The 22,241-nt window shown below is 38.6% G+C and overlaps 1 protein-coding gene across 4 annotated transcripts in view; it reads left to right on the forward strand.

The window, feature by feature from the left end:
* Positions 1-20,750, forward strand: part of LOC118824274 (A-kinase anchor protein 2) — a 146,228-nt gene extending 125,478 nt beyond the window's left edge. For 3 of the 4 annotated variants that reach the window (XM_036594295.1, XM_036594296.1, XM_036594297.1), the window contains 3 exons: positions 4,857-6,975; positions 9,899-10,089; positions 16,508-20,750. In XM_036594295.1, coding sequence (XP_036450188.1) covers positions 4,857-6,975; positions 9,899-10,089; positions 16,508-16,633 — 2,436 coding nt within the window. In that variant the 3' untranslated portion in view covers positions 16,634-20,750. Of the gene's footprint in view, positions 1-4,856; positions 6,976-9,898; positions 10,090-11,602; positions 11,642-16,507 lie in introns of all 4 variants that reach the window. The other variant, XM_036594298.1, reaches the window with a different exon arrangement.
* The last annotated feature ends 1,491 nt before the right edge of the window (positions 20,751-22,241 follow it).

Genomic DNA, 22,241 nt, shown 5'->3' on the forward strand with positions numbered 1-22,241 from the left:
AATATTACATTTAAATATTTGGGGAAATATTAATGACAATCCTACCTTGAGGATAATATTTAAGCACAATTAATTTATTTCCCCTCAGTGTGATGTCAGCACTCATCAGCACTTTGGCCCGAAAGAGCTTTGATATGTGCTTTTAACAATAGACTGGAAAAGTAAATTATCAAACCATCATTTAGCCAAAACATGGTCTTCATACTAACAAAGATGTGCTGAAGCTAAATATGGCCAAATGATTAGCAAATTGTTGTATTATGTTATTATGTTAACAAAATATGTGTGGGTATTATTATCTTATCTTATTAAGCATCAAAAGAAAATTGAGGTAAGGTGAGGTGTCCCCAAACCTTTGACAGGCAGCACACACATACACACACATACACACACACACACACACACACACACATATAAACACACTTTAATTAGGCTAGCTGGGGCGGCGTATCCTTCATCACTTGCATTAGCTGGCGGGAGCCTGGAGGATAGCTAAGCTATGCGGGGAATGTCAGAGGGGGGCTCAGCGGGGCACCCACATCCCCCCACTGAGAGTGCAGCTTATTACAGCCAGAGCTGCCAGCTGCCAGGGAGCATGACCAGGACTGGGACAGAGCAAGAATGGGAGAGAGGGAGTGTGCTAGGGTCTTATATGAATAGTTTGGCAAAAAATCAAGTTTACAGAATTTCCCAGATCAGCCAAGACATGATTGGTGTCTAAAATTTACTTACTCATTTTACACTGGAGTTATGAGGCTTATGTAGCCAACAAGTAATGAAAGCTTATGCCAATTAGCTTCATACCTAAACCACCATACATTTTCCATAAACTGCACTGAGTTTATTTCAAATAGATTTGCTTATGGCTTGTGACCCTGCATGACTGTTATCTAAAAAAATGCACAAAAGTACATCACACAGCTAAAAACACATAAGCAAGTCTGTTTGAGATTACACTGGGTGTAGTTTGAAGTGAATGATGTAGGGATGTTTGTAGTTGGTGTTAAGTGGTGGGAAACACTCCCTCTGTACAGCAGATTAGATTCTGATTTCCCACCTAGGGAAGCACATGCTATAAAATAAGAGTGTATGAAACAAAAAAACAAGTCCTTGGGCAAAACTGTAAAACTACAATCACCTAACTGAGTAATGTAATTAAATTATAAATTGCTTTAGATAAGATCATCTGCCAAATGCATCAATGTGGTTTTGCTAGAGCCTCTGAAGCTGTGCCCCCATGGAATCGTAGATATCTTCTGCATCTTCTGATAGTTAGCTGGCCCCAACTATCAGGGTTTTGTCAGTTGCTTTCTGATTGGCTATCTGCATGTCCATGTATGTGTTTTGTATTATTCAAACAGGAAACAAAGTTTTGTTTTCCTAACTAAATTCTACTCAGCAAACAGCTGCCTACACTGGACAAAAAATAAACCTTTCAGAGCAAGATATATTCATTCTATGTATGTGGATTTTCACGGTCGCCTCCCCCTACATGCCACGCTAAAACAGCAGGCTGTGACTGGTCGTTTTGCATGTCAGTCAAACAGCTTTTTCTGACTAGGTACGCAGTTCTCTTCACATTATGTAGCAAAAAGCACCAGACTCTTTGCCACTAGGCAGAAGTCTGGCTTGCGAGACTAGCACAATGCTAACTGGTAGCTATAAGCTTCTATTGCTTGTTAGCTGCATTAGCACATACCCCTAATGCAAGGCAAACACTTCAGACACCAGACAAAATCTTGACTGATCGACTGTTTGAAGTAAGTGGGAATACTGGGTAAATCCTATTTTTCACCAGACTATTCCTTTAAATTTTAACTGGACGCCAGCTGAGTGAGAGCTGCTGGGGAAATGTGGCCAAAGTGGGAACAAATTTGGTCCGGAACTTCTGAGGTCAAATGACAAATGGTATTCCTGTCTCCAGCTGAGTGTGGCACTCCTAACCAGTCAATAATATTGACTGAGTTAATCAGTAAACTCATCTGCCATGATTTGAGTGGCCCTCTGTTTGCTTCTGACTAATCTGTGCACTCTTTGTCTGGCTTTTTCGTGACTTGGGGAGGTTCACATGACACTTAATGTCATCATTCGCTTAGAGGTATAGCTCAAGTAAGGGGTGGGAGTGGGGGCGGCAGGGAGAGGGAGCAAGATGTGGTAGTGAACACACCCTGAGGCCATGGCTAGTCTGGTGTCGTGGAGAACAGGGACCTTTATTCAATTCAGCCTGGCATCATAAAGCCACATTAAAGACAACACCACGTGACCCGCGCCAGAACCGCCTTGAAGATAACGAGGCAGACATTTTATTAGCTGCAGTGTTTCTGTAAAAGCAGAACCAGAAGTGTTTCCCGTTCCAGAGGTGCTTGACGGAGATGCTGTAAACCATTACCTGTTTATGTTGGTTTTAACTCTAGTTTTTAAGATGTTTGTTCACAACATAGGCCTGGGAAATTTAGGTGTTTATTTAGCATGAATATATTTGCCTCTAGGTGCTGTGCGTGTTGTCAGAACAGTGCTAGTTTCATTGAAGTGGCAGAATGTAGGCCATGTGAATATTGAATGAGCTCTAGTCTGTGGTGCCTGAGCTAATGGAGTTCACCTGGGGAGCATGTCAGAAAGTTTAGTTGAACCTACAGTACTGTATAAAAGTGAGAGACCCTTCATTTATTACATTTCCAGTCGAAATGGCCATTAAGAACAAGTTTTTCATGTTTCAGGAGATATTTCTGAGGATATTAGACAAAATAATAGATAATTCACTTGCATAAGAAAGGAGAAAGTACGTGAGTTTCAAAAACTGTTGTTTAAACGAAAATGATTTAAAATGATTAAAAGATACAGAGAAAATGGGCAGGCATGGTAGACCACCAAAAGGCCTGGTAGACCACCAAACAGTGCTTAATGCTTTTATCTGTGAGAGATAAGATAAAATCAATCTCCACTTTCCAGCTTGACTCTTCAAATCTGAAAAACTCCACAGGTGTTTGTCAATCCATCCACTGTGAGAAAATTTAACACTATAAGTCTGAAAGGATGTGTAGCTGTCAAGAAGCTCTTACTGAGAAAAGGAAATAGACAACAAAAAAAGAACATTTACAAAACAAACAAAGAAGCTGCTGGTGTGAGTCTAGACCTCAATATCACTGAATGTGTTTAGGATTACTTGGATCATGAAAATATGTCCAACTTACTAAGGGTATACACTAAATACTGAAAAGATATCATATCACATTGTTAAGGCTTCTGTGTAATTGTCTATTAAATATATGTGTTATTTTTAGAAAGAATTTTATGAGGCATAGATCTTGTCAATTCCATTGCTAAGCTAACAGATATCTATTGTCCAGTAGTACGTCAAAGGATGTTGAGGGCTTACTTTTAGTTGCTAGTCTCTCATTATTCCTTTTTTTAGTGCTTTTCTCACAAGTGTTTTCTCACTGCTTGTTAAAATTCTGTTCAAGCTTGTTAAACAGCCCCTGAATATGTCATTTACACGTCTTTTCTCCAACACTAACTGTCAAACAAGTGGAAACAATTGAAACTGCTCAGATGTGCACACATAAAACTAAAACGTAATTGCTGAGCAAAGGAAAAGAATTCCTGTCAACACTCACTATTGACAGTGTGCACTCATCTTTGACAAGGCCGTAAAGGTCTACATTATAAATGCCTTTATTCGGTTCACTGAGTGTTTCTCAATAGTAGTGGAATTGTCCAATTCCATGCCATGATTCAGCATGAGATATGGAAGAACTTGGACAAAAGGTATAATTTCATGCACTGTAGGCACAGAATCTTATGTACAAGTATTGGAATCACTTTGGAATTATTAGATTGTAGTATTTTTATAACAGTATTATAAAAGGCACAGTATGTACTACAGATAATGTTCATATTTCTACAAAATTGCCATCAGCACTTGAAATACTGCAAAAATATTCCTGGCATAAAAAAGGGGACAGGTTTCCATTCCAAAAGGTCTGTCACATCTGGTGAAAAGTCAGCCATCTGAAGCTGAGCTGGGCTTACTCTGTGGTATTTTCCCCCAAGGAGGTTGTGCTGGCCTTCATACTGCCCATGAGGCCACCATTTCCCATTGGGAGAATACACTCGACTTACCAACAGTGACTCATAAGAGGGTAATCTTCCTTCTATCAGTCCTCCAAAAACCAAGAGGACTCAGCTGAACCCAAAATCAACGCCCTTCTTTTGGTGAATAATTCACACTTTGGCCATTAAATGGAGTTGTCTGAGGCAGACAGAAAATTATGTCAAAGAATGTGTGCTTCTGTAGCTGTGTTTTATATCTGTGTTTCCATGAACTTGCCTTCCTTATTCCTTCCTTATAAAATAATGTAATGAAAAACGTCAAAATGTTCTTTCCTCAGATGACAGCTACACTTACATCTAACAGTGTGAGCAATAGCCAGGAGTCTAATTAAAATGCTGCATTTACATTAGTAATCAGGACTGAATTTTGAGAAAAATGGGCAACATTTTTATTATTCCTTAAGAAAAGGGTTGCTAAGCAAACTGCTTGAGTATATTTTGCTCTCTGTACCATCCTATGCAGTTCTTATATGCCATCAATGTGAATTCTAAGAGGTCTCCTCATAAATCATTTATACCCAGGATCAGATTCCATAGGTCAGAGTTCAACAAACCCATTATCTTTCACATTTTATCATGAGCCAATCTTGCATTATGCATGATAGTCCCATGCAGTTCTTTTTAGCTTGATGCAGATTGCAGTTTTCATTGTAGATTGTGTAATGTATATTATATGGCTTGAAGCATTTATTTACCTTTGTAAAACAGTGCAATCTGAGCTCATTTACATTTCTGTTTGTTTTCAGAAATCCTCCAGGATTTCAGAGGATGACAGTGAGCTCAAGAGTGAGAAGAGCCTGAAGAGTGTTAGTTTCTTAGACCCAGTCAGTGTGATCTCCAGTGGCAACATGGAACTTGAGACCCAAAGTGAGAGCCAGCATAACCATGCAACAAGTGGGCAGAATGGTGTGAGGCACACTGGAGAGGCGCTGGACAGTGAAGTCGCCCAGGAAATCCGTTACCTTGATGAGGTGCTTGAGGCCAACTATTGTGACCCTGGAGCTGAGATGACTTCAAATGGAACTTGTTCCCCTGAGCTCCAGACAATCACTGTTGAAGGAACTGGGCCATCTGTTCATGTTTCCGATGTGTCATCTTCAATTAGTCATGATGTAACTGTAGAGGGGAACAAACAGACCACCTATGTTGAGGACACTTTGAATAGTACCAAACCAAACGGTCATTCAGGAATCATGAGTGAATGTAGCAGATCACCTGAGTCAGGAACGACAATCAAGAAAGAGGCCCGTTTTGAGCTTCGAGCTTTCCATGAAGACAAAAAGCCATCCAAGCTCTTTGAAACACCAACAGAGAAAGAAATAAGGGTGAAGAAGGTAAGGCCTTCAGAAGAGATTGCTGAGCTAGAGAAGGAGCGCTTGGAACTTATTCGAGATCAAGCAGTCAAGAAGAATCCAGGGATAGCAGCGAAATGGTGGAATCCACCCCAGGAAAAGTCACTGGAAGATGAGCTGGAACCAGAACAACTGGAGTCACTCAGAAAGTATGAGGAGAGAAAGAAGAAGAAGCCTGAACCCAGCCGAGTTCCACAAACCTCCCCTAAACAAACAGTCTCCTTCGTCCAACCTGATGTAGGAAATAAGGAAGATGTAGTGGTTCAGGGCATTGATTTCTCAGCAGCACGCAAACAGTTTCTCCAGATGGAACACAGCAAACAACAGCAGCAAGCCATGAAAAGAAGTGTGGCTCCCCAGATCTACTCTGCCAAACCTTTTTCCAGGACCTCAGATGTTGATAAATCAAGCAGCTCCATCACAGTGACCAGCCATGGTAGGGTCACTGTGGAGGATGGAGAAATGAGCCAGGTCAGAGGGGTTTTATGCAGTTCTGGAGATTCCACTACACATACCACTGACAATGAGGCAAAGAATGATGACTTTACCTGTGCCCGGGCAGTGATGACTATCTTCAAGGATGAAGAGTCTGATTTGTACCAGCGGTCCATGAACAGTTGCTATCATCCTGAGGAGATTGACTCTGGGTTGGATGACCTGTCCCTCAGGTCTCAGGACACCACTGTGCTTGAGACCCTGTCCAATGATTTCAGCATGGATAACATAAGTGACAGCGGTGCCTCCAATGAGACAATGAGCGCCTTCTTGGAAAACTCTGCTGGGGACTACTCCTTTCCCTGTACTCCAATGGCCACAACACCTATCAACGGGAAGCTGGAAGGCAGCACAAAATCACCAGGTGAGCAGAGCAGCTCTTGTACAGGAGACAGCCTGACCGAGGAGGAGCTGGAATACCATGCAGGCATCCTGGTCCAAAACGCAATCCAGCAAGCTATTGCACATGAGGCCGACAAATGGCAACCACTCCAGGCCATGCAGCAGTCCTCCCCCATCTCTGAGAGGCATGTGGAAGTTTCTGAACCCTCGGCACCTGAAGAGAAATCCCCCTGTACTCCACCTTCTAAAGAGACATTCCCCATGGAAGAGAAGAAAACCACAGCTCCTAAAATTACTGTACAGGTGCCTGCAGTCCAAGCCACTCCGGCTATTCCAGTGAACACTTATAGGCCCCCGAGTCCTTCTCCCCCACCAAGTGAGAAGTCAGAGTTCAGCTATTTCAGTAAGTACTCAGAGGCAGCAGAGCTCCGAAGCACAGCATCTGTGACCCGTGCCCAGGACACTGAAGTTACGTCAGGGCCCTTCAAGCTGCGCTCGCGCAAGCAGAGGACTCTGTCCATGATTGAGGAGGAGATTCGGGCGGCACAAGAGCGAGAGGAAGAGCTTCGGAGGGAGCGGCAGGCCCAAAGCTTGCGTCCCAACCCCAATCCTACTGTCAAGCAAAGGACAAACAGCCTTCCAGCCAAACTGGTCCTCACTGGGAAAACTGCTCCAGGTAAGTCTATTTCTCAGATGACTTGACTAATGAGAGCAATAGAATTCAAGTGTGAAATTACTTTGTGCAAGAGCCATATTCTCATGGTATTTCACAATTTACGACCTTATTAAAAATGGCTAAAGTTACATAAAGCCCTCTTCGCAGTAGTTATCATCAAGCTGAGATAGAGAACTTATGTACTTAGTGAGCTGTTTAAAATGGCAGCACTAAACTGAAATAAGAAAAAAAAAAACTCTGAAATCAAGATTTAAATTGTTAGTCCTCCTAGTTTGCTCCTTCATCTATAGATGACAAACCACAGAAAACACATGTAGACAGATCTGTTAATTAGAACCATTTTATGTTAAGTTTTGAGAGTAAAATACGACTGTCTGTTCAACATGCCTATAAATGCTGCAGTGTCCTTCAGAGGGCATGTGTTTACATGGTTTGTTTTGAGAAAAGTCTGATTGCTAATTGAAAACAGCAGCTACACCCCACAAACAAAACTTTCAACTAATCAGCTCCGTAACTCAACCTCTGACAGTAGTTAGCCACTGATTGCGTGTCATATTACAAGACTCCCTCAGATTTATGGGTTTCTTTAAAGGAATTCCTTTAGTTTAAGTTAGTCACAAGTACTGCCCTGTGGGCTGCAGCTGCTACACACTGTGAGGCACTTTTGCAAGCTGACTTTGTTTATGGTGTTTAAAAATAATGCAGCACACTATCATTCAGCTGTCTGAGACAGATGGCTAATTTGAGTTGAATGCTAATGGTTGAGACATTTTTGGTGTAGTGATAATCAGCACACTTTTACACAATTTAAAATGCAGGTTGACAAACATCTGGTATGGTCACATTACCTTTGGAATGGCCATTGGGAATGGTAAGGAGAAACACACTGATGTTTCTCAGTGAGTTACTGCCCTCTGGTGGTGTCAGAATGAATTGCATGGGGATTCTAAGAATGCCCTTAGCATGCTAGTAGTTACAATCTTTGGCGTGTCTGGGGGGACCACGGATGGCACCGGCCCTCACAGAAATTTGATGCCCCCTCACAGAAGGTTGTCACGTTACCAGTCCTGGACAGCTGGGTTTCATCCATCACTTTTTATTTAAAAAAAAACAGAATAACAGGCCACACTTACTGCAACAAAACTAAGACCTGTGATTTAGCTCACTAGTTTAAAATTTAATTTTGTTGTTTAACTAGATATCATATCTAAACTATATCTCATAACTCCATAATTAATATGACACCCTCTCAATTGGATTCTGAAACTTGGTCTTGACAGTCCGCTGGTTACAATGACAAGGTTTATGTTCATTTAGCTTAGACCTCATCACTCCAGTGTGGGAAGGACTTTCAGCCAGTCATTCTCTTGCCAATTGTATGTCTTGATGAGGTTCCCAATCTTCATTTCCAGTGGAGTTATTTCTATTTCAGTAATTAATACACAGCCAGCCTAAATAAGGGACTACAGTCTCTTAAATATCTCTTAAAAGTGTTGGGAGCTGCAACATAATAACATAGAGAAAATGCTTCAGAAACCGGTGATGACAGACAGAGGCAGGTTCCTGTAACAGATTAAGCTCAGGCTTTGAACTAAACTACACTTTAAATGAAGATTTTCATTGTAAATAAAAAGGCCTGGTTAGGGTATAGGCTTAATCTATTTCTGGAAAACTGACTGTTACTATTTAGAGATGTGTTCCCTCATTAAGTGAGACTCTGTTTGGTTTGGAGTCCTGTCTTTATAACGTACTGTGATCTCTCAAGGGATTCCTGTCCTGTTGTCTCCCCCTTCTGGGAAGACTACACATGAACTCTCCCTGGCTTCACCCACTTGCACACCTGCAAGTGATCGAAGACTCATTTACTGCCTTTTATATACCCCTCTGTTAGGTTCAGTTGTTTGCAAAGTCTCAGACTGTGTCCAAAACTACATACTGCTATACTATACATACTATATAGATGAATGGATTTCTAATGGTGGCATACAAGTTTTAACATACAAATTAGTATGTTATGTAGTATAGTATGTGGTTTTGCATACAGCATCTGTGTGACATTCCGTGTACCAAGTCGTGTTACTTTGTTGTTTTTTTCCTCTGTTTTGGGTGGATCTGCCTCTAATGTTGCTTGTTTTCTTTGACCCCTGCCTTTTGTGACTTGGACTGCCTGAATGATTATTGGACTGCCCCAAATAAAGCCACTTTTACTGGCTTGCATGCCTCCTATGTTACAATTGCAGCTGGGCTTTCGGCATGTTATGCTGTTTTGAACTACTCTGGACTCCATAGCACCTCCTCGTCTTAAATGAGGAATGAAAGTACCGAGCTTCAAGGCAAACAATAAACGTTTTTTTCACGTTCTCTGCTTTCCACACTACTTGGGACATCATCAAGAATGCGTCTTAGTTTCTCATTTCCGCTGTTCACCGTTCACTGACGGGAAGATGAGAAAAGACCAGCTGGAACAAATTTTCTTGGAAGAAAAATCGCAGTCCAATTGGGAGTCAATTCTCCACTCATACACTCACCAACATATTTAGTGTTGAGAGGCCTGGACTGAGTAATAGTTCTTTCAGTGGATCTTTCTGCATTCTTCCTTTGTTTCCTCAGTTTCTCTAGAATTTTAATGAAACTGCTGACCATAAAAGTTGGGCCAACAGAGCTGAGACCTTTTCTCAATCACTTCTTTGGTTGCATTTTCACTGAGACAATTACAATAAAGTATCAAACTGTATCTTAAAGACATCATAATTTAGCTAACTTTGAAAAGCTCATTTAAGAAAGCTGTTGGTTCCATTAAAGCTAACTGTTAGGTTTTGTGCCCTACTAGGCTTGCCACATTAGCACTTTAGCCAACTAGCCCATAAACCTCCTACTACATTGTATTATATCTTTATTTGCATGTTTCTTTGCCTTTGCTCAGGTAAAATTGAGAAGATCCGCACAGCACCTCCAGTATCCCCTGCCTCCTCAAATGGTGCTCCCTCCCCTCTGTCTGATTTGGGAAGCGATGACTCAGGTGGCAGCCAGCGGCCCAAGAACTTCATGCAGACCCTGATGGAAGATTACGAATCGCACAAAGTCAAGCGCAGAGAGAAGGCAGAGGACAACAGCGTGAGTGTGACAATAAATCAAGAGCATTTCTTTGGCCTTAGTAGAAGCATAGTTGAATTACTGCCATATAAGACCTGTCTTATGGTGTCTTGATGAGATCGCTTGATTAAATTCCTCAGTTTGCCCTTTAATACTTGTGGACCTCTGAAGTGGTGCCGTCATTCCATAGTTCACATCATGCCCATATTTGGAACTCTGGGTATAAGCAGATTTCTTTATGGAAAAAATGAAGAGCGTTTTCAAAAATTCCTGCTGTTGCACACTGTGATAAACTAAAAGCCAGTATGTTTTGCATTTGTGTATATTTTCCTCCAAATGTCACTAAATCCTCTGGATTGCCAGGTTGTTAATGAGTCAGTATATGAATATGAATTCCTTGTATGGGTATGATGCTGACTAGAAATAGACATGCAGTTTCAGTAGTGTATAGTCGTATGCAAAGGTTTGAATACCCCTGGTCAGATTTCATATTTTGCTCATTTTAAGTGAAATAAAGCCAACAAATTCTCTACAGTAAACAAACTTAAATATGCCATTTTTAATTTATATGCTGTATTAAACATACTGAAAAAACAACAAAATAATAATTTTGGCATATGGCACATTTCATGTTTTTTTTCTTTTCACAATATGTTAAATTTAGCAAATAAACATTCTGCATTATAATGTGCAGAGGTGTGAACTCTGTAGAGGATGTGTTAACTTATTTTGACTTAGAATATCAACAAAACATTTGATTAGGGCACCCAAACTTTTGCATACAACTGTATGCTGACCAGCACACTTACAACTGGGACAGTGGTTTTACCTTTGGTTTAGTGAAAACACTCTCTTGACTTAAAATAAGTATTTAATACTTTACATGGGTCATTCATAAGTTATATTACATTATCACAGTCCAGAGTGATGCAAGACTGTGGCTTTAGAGAGCAATTCCTCTTTTGCATCCCATGACCAAAGGTTTTCAGACAGAGCAAGTGAAGGGACTTTCCAGCTCAGCTCAAAGAGAATTAAAACAAACTAAGGCACATGAAAAAACCTCTATGAAGTACTCGCTGACTTCATATGAATGAAAGTCTCTTTCCCTTTCACCTCTGACAAGGCAGGGGGAATTTGGAAATTGCATGGGAAAATTAAAGCACATCTCTGTTGCAAAGCTTGCTTGGTTCAATGTTATTTATGTTATCTGAACTCAAGATTTGGCAACAACTGAAAGCACCAGACTGTCTTTTTTTTTTTTTCGAGGCAAGTTCACATTACATTCAAATGCATTGCCTTTTATTGTAAGAATCAATGACATTATTTAGTGATCTTATTAGGCTCTTATTTTTATTCATGATACCCCAATTTATTATGTCTGTCTATATAAGCCAGTACAAGCGCTTTGTTGATAATAAAACACATCTGAGATCTTTACAACACAAAAGGCAGGATTATTTTAAGAGGGAAATTTCTTTTCTAAATCTGCTCTCTATTTCTTATTGACTAACGCTGCCTCTTTCCTTCTTGTCAGTATGCCCGTTTATTGCTCGCTAATGATGTTACATCTGAGGTACTGGTACTTGCTTGCCTGAAAGATCAATGCTTTTCTCTTTATGTCACTGCATGTATTTCTTTAAATACATTTGTGGCAACACTTTATAAGAACAGGCCCTGACAAACAACATCTTAATCATTTTTCTAATAGCTAATAGCTATGCAACTGTTACATATCACTGTTGTCGGAAGAAAACCTTGTATCTCCAAAATGGTAACTTTACAGGAGAAGGAAAATACCTACTTTACTTTTAATGTAAGTCAGTAGAACCTGATGTTTTTCCAAGTCATTTTGGGCCGTTTCTTTTAGTCCATTTATCATGAAATTTACATACAATGTAAAGGGCGACAGGCATTTTCAGATTATTTTAAAAAACTGAAAAATGTCAAAAATGTAGATACGAGGTTTTCTTCCAACAACAGCGATATGCATTAATACAATTTAAATTAACAAGCATTAACTTAGTGCCATACAAATAATAATTACAATTATTTACAATATTGAATCCTACTTTTTAATGATGTTTGTAAAGAAAGTTATTTTATACTCTAACTAATGCTAGCTAATAAATGAAACATCAAACATTTCTTATAGAAACTTCATATTTAGTAGAATAACAATAATTACGTACATTCTGTTCTAAATGACTATAGGGATATTTATTATCTTGCTACTTTGTCATTTAAAACTAGATGCAGACAATTACTATTCCTAATGACTTTGTATGTATTAACACTATATGGCCAAAAGTATGTGGACAACTGACCATCACACCTATATGAGCTTGTTGGACATCCCATTCCGAAGCATGGACGTTAATATGGAGTTGCCCCCTTTGCAGCTGTAACAGCCTCCACTCTTCTGGGAGGGCTTTCCACAACATTTTGGAGTTTGTCTATAGGAATTTGTGCCCATTTAGCCAAAAGAGCTTTTATGAAGTGACTCACAATCAATGTTCCAATTCATTCCAAATGTGTTCAGTGGGGCTGAGATCAGGGATTTGTGCAGGCAACTGGAGTCCACAGTAAACTTGTCACACCTTGTCTTTGTGGACCTCACTTTCTGCACAGGGGCATAGTCTTGCTGGAACAGGGATAGGCCTTTACCAAACTTTTGCCACAAAGTTGGAAGCATATAACTGTCTTTCCATGCTGTAGCATTAACATTACCCTTCACTGGAACTAGGGGGCCCAAACCCTAAAAAACAGCCCCAGAGCATTATTTCTTCTCCACCAAATTTTACTGTTGGTTTTCCAGTAGGCAGCATTCTCCAGGTATCCGCTTAATCCAGATTCATACTTCTTCCAGACAGTGAAGCGTGATTCATCACTCAAGAAAACATGGTGGCATGCTTTATACCACTCCAGCTGACATTCGGCATTGCACAAAGTGATCTTGGGCCTGTGTGCAGCTGCTGGAAGGGAAATGGAAATCCATTTCATGAAGCTGCTGACGCACAGTTCTTGTGCTGATGTTGCTTACAGAGGCAGTTTGTTGAGTGGCGCAACAAAGGATGGGTGATTTTTACACACTGCACCCTTTAGCACTTGACAGCCCTGCTCTGTGTGTTTGCACGGTCTACCACTACAAGCTTCCATTTCACTTACAGTTGTCTAGTGCAGATCTAGCAGGGCAGTAATTTCAAAGAACTGACTGGTGGTAAAGGTGACATCCTATGGCTGAGCTCTACTGTCAGTGCTTGCCTATGGAGACTGCATGGCTATGTGCTTGGTTTTATACACCTGTTAGCACAGGGTGTGGCTGCAACATCTAAACTGAATAATTAGGGTTGTCCATACTTTTGGCCATATAGTGAATTAACATTATATGTATTAGCTATGAGTTATGAGTATCAAATAACTGAATAATTATTAACAAACTATTATTAATTAGTAGATTTATGTATTCAAATTAATTGTTGGTTATTTGTGTGTCACTTGTATGTAAATGGATAATAATTCACATGGTAATTTTTTTTTGCGTGTGAAACAATTAATGATAATCATAAATAAGCTTTTAAACTAATAAACTATATAGTTAATAAACAATTAAGATAATGGTTATGATGCTATTTATTAGGGCCTGTTATTACACAGTGTTACCCTTTTTTGTTTGTTTGTTTGTTCTTTGCCAGTGGGTGTGGCATGCCTCCAGTGTCAAACGCTTTGACATACAGCAAGTCATGAATTCAAATAATGATCACATTTGTGTGTGCAATGCCATCTGCTGTCATTTGCAAAATTTGAATTTGAGCATGTATCGTGCAGATGTTCAGACAAAGTGTTTGCACCTTGTGGTCTCGATTCTTAACCCATGATAAAACATCACCCACTGTTTACACTCCCTGAACCCACCCCCCAATCCGTCTCCCTCATTTCATTGACTCATAGTAACGAACAATGGATGTCCAGTCTATTCCTCATTATTTTTGCTATTTTTCTTCAGTATGTAACAATTCACTATATGTTTACACTCTTTAAAATAAAATCTTCTGAATGGTTCTTGCCTTGACAATATGGCTCTGGGATGAACAAAAACTTTAATAGGTAGAGAACCTTGACATTATTATAGTGGTTTTATGTATCAAAAACTCTCAGTATTAAACAGGCTGTTTTTATTACTGTGTTATAAGACTGTATGTAAATGAGCTCTGTTCTGATTGGCTGTCCTGTATTGTGCTTCATGCAAAAAGCACTCAAAGCTGAAACACTACTTAGAACTTCAACATAAGTGGGCAGGCCAAACGCTAACATATATGTAAATGCTGTGACATAATAAAATCAGTTCATTCAAAATGGACTGTTTTTGCTGCTTAGTTTCCATATATGGATATATGGACCATATGGACTGTGGAATGAATGATACTTAGAAACTTTAACAATACTTACATACTATAATACACTTTTTTGTTTTATAAAAGCAAAAAAGAACCAAAACAGTTTTCCATGATATGAGCCTTTAAAAAGGCCATTTAGACTCAGATCACATTTACAAAAATGCTTCTTTAAAGAGCCACCCACTGATAGGATCTTTAGGGAACCACAAGTGGTCTAAGGCATCACTCCAAAGAACTCTTTTAGCACCTTTATTTTCAAGAGTGTAACCAGCAGTAATAAAATGTGGTTAAGGCAGCAGAGAGGGCAGTAACATAATTGCTTTACCTCCTTGATTGCCCAGGAACAGAATTGTGAAATAACCATTATTTGTGGACACTGAAGGTTGGATTGGACATTCCAGTTCACTGGAATAATATACAATGGCCCTGTGATTGTCGCACCTGTTGCCAACTTCACAAAAGACTGGCCAGCAGGCCACCTGCGCTCTAACGCAGCATGAGTGTCCCTGTTCCTCTGTATTGTTTGTGAGCACCCTGTACAGCTTGTGTTTACACGCAAGACTGTATTGTGTGTTGTGCAGTGTGCATTTACGGCTCCCAGCTGTTACGGAAAATTAGACCCAAGGAAATATTGCTCAACATGTAGGATGCTTGTAGCAACTGAGGCCCAAATTGGAAGAGCATGTTTCAGAAAGTGTGCTCTGATAACTGTTTACATTGTTCTTTAATGAAGATAGCTTAGTTCAGATAGACAGCAATGGTAATTTTTTCAGCAAAGTCAAGAACATGCAAATTTTTTAATTACTTGACCTTATTTTGCACATTATTTGAACAACCTGTTTAATGTAAAACATAAGGAGACCAAAACAGTAGATTTGTTGATAATATGCTATATAATATATAATATATTTGTTTGATGACACTACTGTTTAAAAGTTTTGATTCACTGTTTTGAAGAATATAAAAATAGTTCTGTTACAGGTATATGTATCAAATGATTCTAATATGATGCTAATATTCTATATGTTTCAAGCAGTTTGTAGGTAGCTCTAAAAATGAAGAAATTTTCATTTATCAACAAAGCTATAGATGATTCCATAATAAATGGGAAAGCTTTACAGCACAGAGACACTGCACAATGATATTAACATTCAGAATGCCTCATATTTGAAAAGTGATGACCAAATCTTGCTAATCAAATAGTTACTTTTTGTCAAGAAATTACTATAAATAAACATTGATTGTTTACTGTAAATTGTAAATAAATCATGGGTTTATGTTTTGGTATCTAGTTTAAAGCATTTCAGTCTACACTGTGTAAGTTATTGAATAACAGTTATTATATGACAAGTGATTCCAAACTTTTGAATGGTAGTGTAGGTGTCTGTTAATATCTATGTATTACATTGCAAATTGATACTTCATAATGCAAAATTACAATTCAGTCAGAATCAATGGAAGCACATAGATCCATGCATCTATGGACCACAACATAACTGCAAACTTCATTAGCTACAGGAAAGTGGCGTAAATTGTTGAAGAATTCACCATGTACAGTTGCATGCAAAAGTTTGGGCACCCCTGGTCAAATTATAGGCCTTTTTGATTTTCTAAGTGAAAATAAGTTAATATATGCTAGACAGAGAACACCCCTCTGCACATATTAATGCATGATTACTGTTTACTTTCTAAATTAACCTTATTGGAAAAAAATGTAAAAATTTTTTAAAAAATTAAACTCAGCAAATAAACAGAAACTGTGCTCTAAAATTTGCAGAAAAATGCCATTTTGAAGTTTCCTGTAGAGCATAAGTTAACGTACTTTCACTTAGAAAATCAAAAGAACATGTGTTCAAACTTTGGCATATGACAGTACGATAGCCTAGTAAATGTTTGACGAGGCATATCCACGTTTTTTGGTAGATGTTAGATCCAGGTTTCTTGGTAGATGTTGGATCAGAGTAGGTTCTAGGGTTAAATAGCTTGCTCTGCTGTAGTACAGATCTACACACACTAACAACAACCTACTCTCTGTGTTGGAGCAGGTTCTGGAGGCGACGCGAGTGACCCGCCGAAAAAGCAACATGGCTCTGCGATGGGAGGCAGGAATTTACGCCAACCAGGATGAAGCTGAGGAGGAGGAGGAGGAGGAGGAGGAGGAGGAAGAGTAAAACCAGCCACCCACTAAAGAAAGAGAGAAGGAAGAGTGAGAGGAAAAGAGAACAGATCTGATGAGATGGTTCTTGTATTGAGATGACTACAAGTATTTATTCTGAGTTTATACTGCAGGAGCAGGTCACTGATTCAAGGCACTGCACTGGAGCTGTGTTCACCCAGTGGAGCCAAAGACCCTCCATGCCTCAGAGGAACCTGAGGAACAGCCTTTTCACTGAGAACTCCATGCAACAACACAATGAGCACCAGACCAGACGTCCAAACCTTATAGTGCTTACTGTTTCTTTCCTCATTTCCAAGCTTTTTTCCCAGTGGATGGGTGCAGTAGGTTGGAAAGATGTGCAAAGACAATTTAAATTTTTTATGGTTGGGTATCGATTTCATGAAGTGACATTGAACTGACGTTGCCAAGTGACATATGTGACGATCGAGGTGTGTTATTTAAAGCATAGAGGGTTTATGTGGCTATGGAGACATGACATAGGATGGAACAGATAATGTCTGAATGGAAAATGTCTTTTCAAATAGGAGCACTTGATCTAGATGGAAAAAAAAACAGGGATTTGTTGTAATTAGTGAATTATTTTCATATACACCAAGTTTTATGTAGACTGTGTAAAGCCATGTCTAGTCTTTGTTAAGCCTATAAGTATTTGACTTGGAAAAAGGTGGTTATAAATGCAGTCATAATAACAGCAAAATATATGCAATAACTTGAAAGAGTGGGGGGACATAATTTGCCATATTGAATTAAAATCCACTATCACTGAAAAAAATGTAGTAAGAACCCTTTTAAGAGATGGAAGAGGAAAGTAGGGCATATATTAGACTTTGGCTTTGGCAAGTACTTGTTACAGGCAACAGTAGTTTTGTAGTGCACAATCATATTCAACCAGTCACAAATTAGTCTGCCAGTAACACAGAAAGGAAGAGGAATATTGAAGAAAGCTGTAGAAGGGCCTGTCTAAAAGCTGCTTGACTATTCTTTATTGAAAAACGACAGAGAATTGGCTACAGGAAGGCTTCAGGATGATGCAATCTATGGACGTTTTTTAGGCTAAACCACACGCTGACTGCAGAAGTACTTTCAAACTACATACAGTCTTGGGGTCAATTTAAAACCATTTAATAAACAACACACATTCTTTCCCTCTAGACAATCTTGTTTTGCTTTTCCAGAACGACAATGGGTTTATACTTTGCTATCTTGTATGATATAACACATGCAAAATAAATGAGTACAATACAGAGCAGTTAAGAGAGTTACAGGGTTTTAGAGGACTTGCAAACTAGTTGGACAACCAGCAATCTGTGAACTGTTTTTTTGCTACCGTGTCTTGCATTTACCCAGTCCAATATGGCAGTGGTAAGCATGGTAAGTTCCAAAATGGTTTTGAGAGCAATGAATCAATCAGTCCATCACATAAAATGCAATGGAATCTTTAACAAGTTGACATTTTACTATTGAGCTATGTGGACTGTTTCTCTCCTGGATCATTTTGGCTCATTCAAATAGAATTTGCAACAAAAACGCAACAAAATGAAATACCATTGTTTAATTGTTATACAGAGGCTTTGTAGATAATTCTATTCATATAAATGTTTGAAAAGTGGGAATATTTAGATATTTTTTTGTTTCTATCAGCAGCATATTAAAAAAACATAGCAAGTGCCCGAATTAGCACCCAAACAAGGGGTGGACAGGCGTTCGATAACAAAACAAGACTTGATCACGGAGAACAGCAACGTCTTTGGACATACGTTTTGGAGACTGCTACTTTAATCTTGGATTTTCTGCCTTCTACCTGAGGCCTTTTTCAGCCCAAAAACAATGAAGCTATGGATTCCTGAAAGGAAGCATATCTGAAGAGCACTATTTCTGTGCAGATGTGCAGAAAACTTTCTTTTACACGCATAAATATATAACATGAAAGTATTTAATGTCCCAATATAAGGAAAAAAAGTTTGTAGTTTTTGGATTAGATGCACCCTTTTCTTAACGGCTGTGTTATGATGCGACATACATACTGACAAATAGACAAATTTATACTTAAGTGACATTGTTGATTCAATGGTTATGGGTTTTTTCAAAGGTTTTTTGTTTGATAAGAATGAACTGGCACATAGCCACACCTACAGCACTGTGGCAGAGTAAGAGACCATCCTTCATTTATTTAATTTCCAATCAAAATTGCCATTAAGTATAAGGTATTCTTTGGTTTCAAAAAACAAAATTTAAAGGAAAATAAACATAAAAGCCACAAAAACAAAATATAACTTTTTTAGTATTTACTGTGTCCACACTTTGACCTTTATTACAACGTCCACTGTTTTAGGAGACTCACTTTCAGTTTCTCTAAAGAAATAGAAAGGGATATTTTTTCTCTCCTCCAAAGTTCAGTCTTGATTTCATTTTCTGCTTCTCACCATCCCAATAATCCTAAACACATTCAGTGATGTTGACTGGACATGATTTTCTCCTCTCTCTCAAAGATGAAAGCTTTAAGTACTGTTTATCTGATGGTGGCGGTTTTGGTGCTCTACCAGGTCTTGCACGGTGAATCTCCTGAAATATCTCCTGAAAAATTATACATAATGTACGTACATAATAGCCGTTTTGACCAGAGATGACATAAATAAAGAGTGGTCTCTGACTTTTGCACAGTACATGACAAAGATGCTTTTGCAGGAATATATTTAATGGATTGTTACAGTGTGGTTGTATACCATAATTGTGGATTTTTTTAATTGAGCGAGAGCACAGTAGTATTTTCTTCTTTTGACGGTTGGAACTGAAAAAAAAAAAAAACGAGATTAAGCCGTAACATTAGGAATCTGCTCGGTAAGGATGTGATTTTTACTCAGACTCTTTGATGTGCTATGACTTGGTTAGTAGACAAATATTTTGAATATTATAAGGGGGAAATATTTTTTATTTGTGCAGTGAACTATTTACATTGTATCTATGAATGGGAAATAGTTTTATGGAGGCTGGCATTTTAATACCATGTATGTGCATTTATGGAAGTTTATGGCCTGTACTTCTTTTTTTTCGTGTGTGTGTGTGCGTGCATGTGTGTGTGTGTGTGTGTGCATGAATATGTGTACATGTGTGTTGGGGGAACATGTCCGGAGTGAGCAGTTTATAGAGTTCCTGAAATATATGCAAAGGTCTTTAGCACATCCAGATCATCCTCAGTGGTTCATGATAACATTCTGCATGGAGTGAAAAGAGGTGAACAGAGCTAAGGTGTAGCAATGCGTGTGCTAATAAATTTGCCATATGTATTGTGAGTAGTTTCGAGTAGGAACAGTATGTTTGTTTTAGGAACAGTAAAATTCACAAATACTCAGTGTTTTTCACGCTTTCAGCTGTACTGGTTTGGTATTATATCACTAGCAGAGTTCAATTTGAAGGCATGTTCTTCCAAAGTCTCAGAAATCTGCAAAATAAAGGTTAATTTCTAAAAACAAGCCAATGTTAGAAGGTTATTACCAAAACAACCGATCTAATAGAACAGTAAGGGCACTTGTGGATACCAGAGGGATCGAGAACGAGAAATGGGCAGACGAGCGAGAAAAAGACAATTTCTTAGCTAAGAATTTGTGTTGCGCACTTGATATAATGGTTTTCTACAGTATTTTGCCAGTATATCATGTATTTGCCTTTTCAGTGCATGCAGCCTATTATATTTCTAATGGATGAAACTCTGCATCTAAACGAAACAGAGTCAGAACTGCAGAAAAAAGAATTTTCTCTTCAATCAATGGCTCCAAACAGTGCAGACAGTACTAAACTGTACATATACAATAACGCAAACAACACTGTATGTGGAGTGTGCTATGCTTTATTGTTTTTCAACACAAAGTTAAAAACTTGCTGTTGTTTTTTTGCAATTTGCTGTTCACTTTGGGAGATACCAAAGCAGTTTTGAAGTGGGTGATGCGCTCAAGTTTTTCTTTCTTTTTTTTTAAAAAAAAAAACCCTTCTGTTAATATGTTAACCACTTATTTTATGTTAATATATTCTGCTTATGTTGTTTTATAGTAATTGTAAGGCTCACACTTAAACGCATATATAATTATTTTCTCATTAAAAAGAAAATGCATAAATTTGCTTCTTTCTTTTCCTCGATGAACTGTGTACCTTCATAAATGACCATTCATGTAGTGTTGAAAGAGGAATTCCAGCAACTTTTCAAAATTTCAGCATAATTCAATGGTTAAGATGTAAACACACCGATTCAGAGTGGTTTGGTCTGAAATGCTCTGACCTAGAGAAACTTACAGAGTCAGAATTGTTCATAGTGGTGGTGATAAGAACCAGATGCCTAAAAAAAACCCTCACAGAAAGTTATTACATGAAATGGTTATGAATACTTTGATGCCTAAGACATTGTTGTGCAGCACTTTTGAGATTAGGTTTGGGCTAAAATGTTCATTCATGTTGGAGAGGTACAAAATAGTCCTTAATAAACAATTTTTTTTTTTGTTTTGTAGATTTCCCACTATTTTACCATCATCAACATTACATATAAAGACTCAATGAAGGGCCAGGGGTCAGCAACCCAAATATTAAGTCATTTTGAGTCATTGAGTCATTTTGTTAAGTTTCAACAAAACTCAAACCACCTTGGGAGCCACAACATTTCATGTCCATTTTATTGAAGTAATATTTCACCATCTTGGCTGTTAATATGTCTCAGTATGTGCTAATGTCCTAGTATAGGCTGAAAAACATAATATAAACAAACAAGCAGACTTACTTTGCTCTGCTTTAAGCTTTAGCTCAGATTTAGATGCTATTCTCGCATCTCCGGCAGGAAACTTTTCCGCAAAAAAGTAGAATAGTTTCTTGTAAAAAGTTGAACGTAAAGAGACATTTTACGAGGCTGAAGTCAGCCTCTTATTCGCCATCTTACTATTTGAATTTTCCCGTTCCACCTTAAATGGTGCCTGAGGTACCAGAATGTAGCTAACTATGTAGCTAAATGTTGCACCACTTAAGGTGGAACATGAAAATTCAAACAAGAAGCTGCCAAATGAGAAACTGACTTCAGCTTCATGACTTTTTAGTGTTTGACAGCTTCTTGTTGCAGATTAAACATATCAGGAAACCAGCTGGAGTGATTATAAATGCAAATAAGTCTGTTTGTCTCCAAATCAATGTTTGTCTTAAATCATTCTCTTTGCCTTTTCATTAGCAACTAGCTAGGCAAGATTGTTGTCTGTGTTGCTATGGTGACCAGCAGTCTGCGCAGCAACCTTCAGGGTTAAAGGGTGAATTAGCAGTTATACATTAACTCCACCATTTAAGACCATTTATTGTTAAAACTGTGTTAGAACGATCAGCAGAGCTTCATTTTACTACAAAGGAGGATTATTTTATTTTTACCTAATTCTGCCGTGGAGCTGCAACAGGGCATGCTGTCGACCCTGGTGTAGGTTCACTGGTAGTTTTGGATAGTAAATAAACTGGCTATGTTTGTGTTGTATATACTGCGACCTCTTGTTCCCATCACCACTGTACAGACATCTGAGTCAGTAAGCTTCTCTACAATGAACCACTTCACATGAAATCACTCACAACACTTTATTTACATC

This window comes from Colossoma macropomum, unplaced genomic scaffold (assembly GCF_904425465.1).
Source record: "Colossoma macropomum unplaced genomic scaffold, Colossoma_macropomum, whole genome shotgun sequence".
Classification (NCBI taxonomy): Eukaryota; Metazoa; Chordata; class Actinopteri; order Characiformes; family Serrasalmidae; genus Colossoma; species Colossoma macropomum.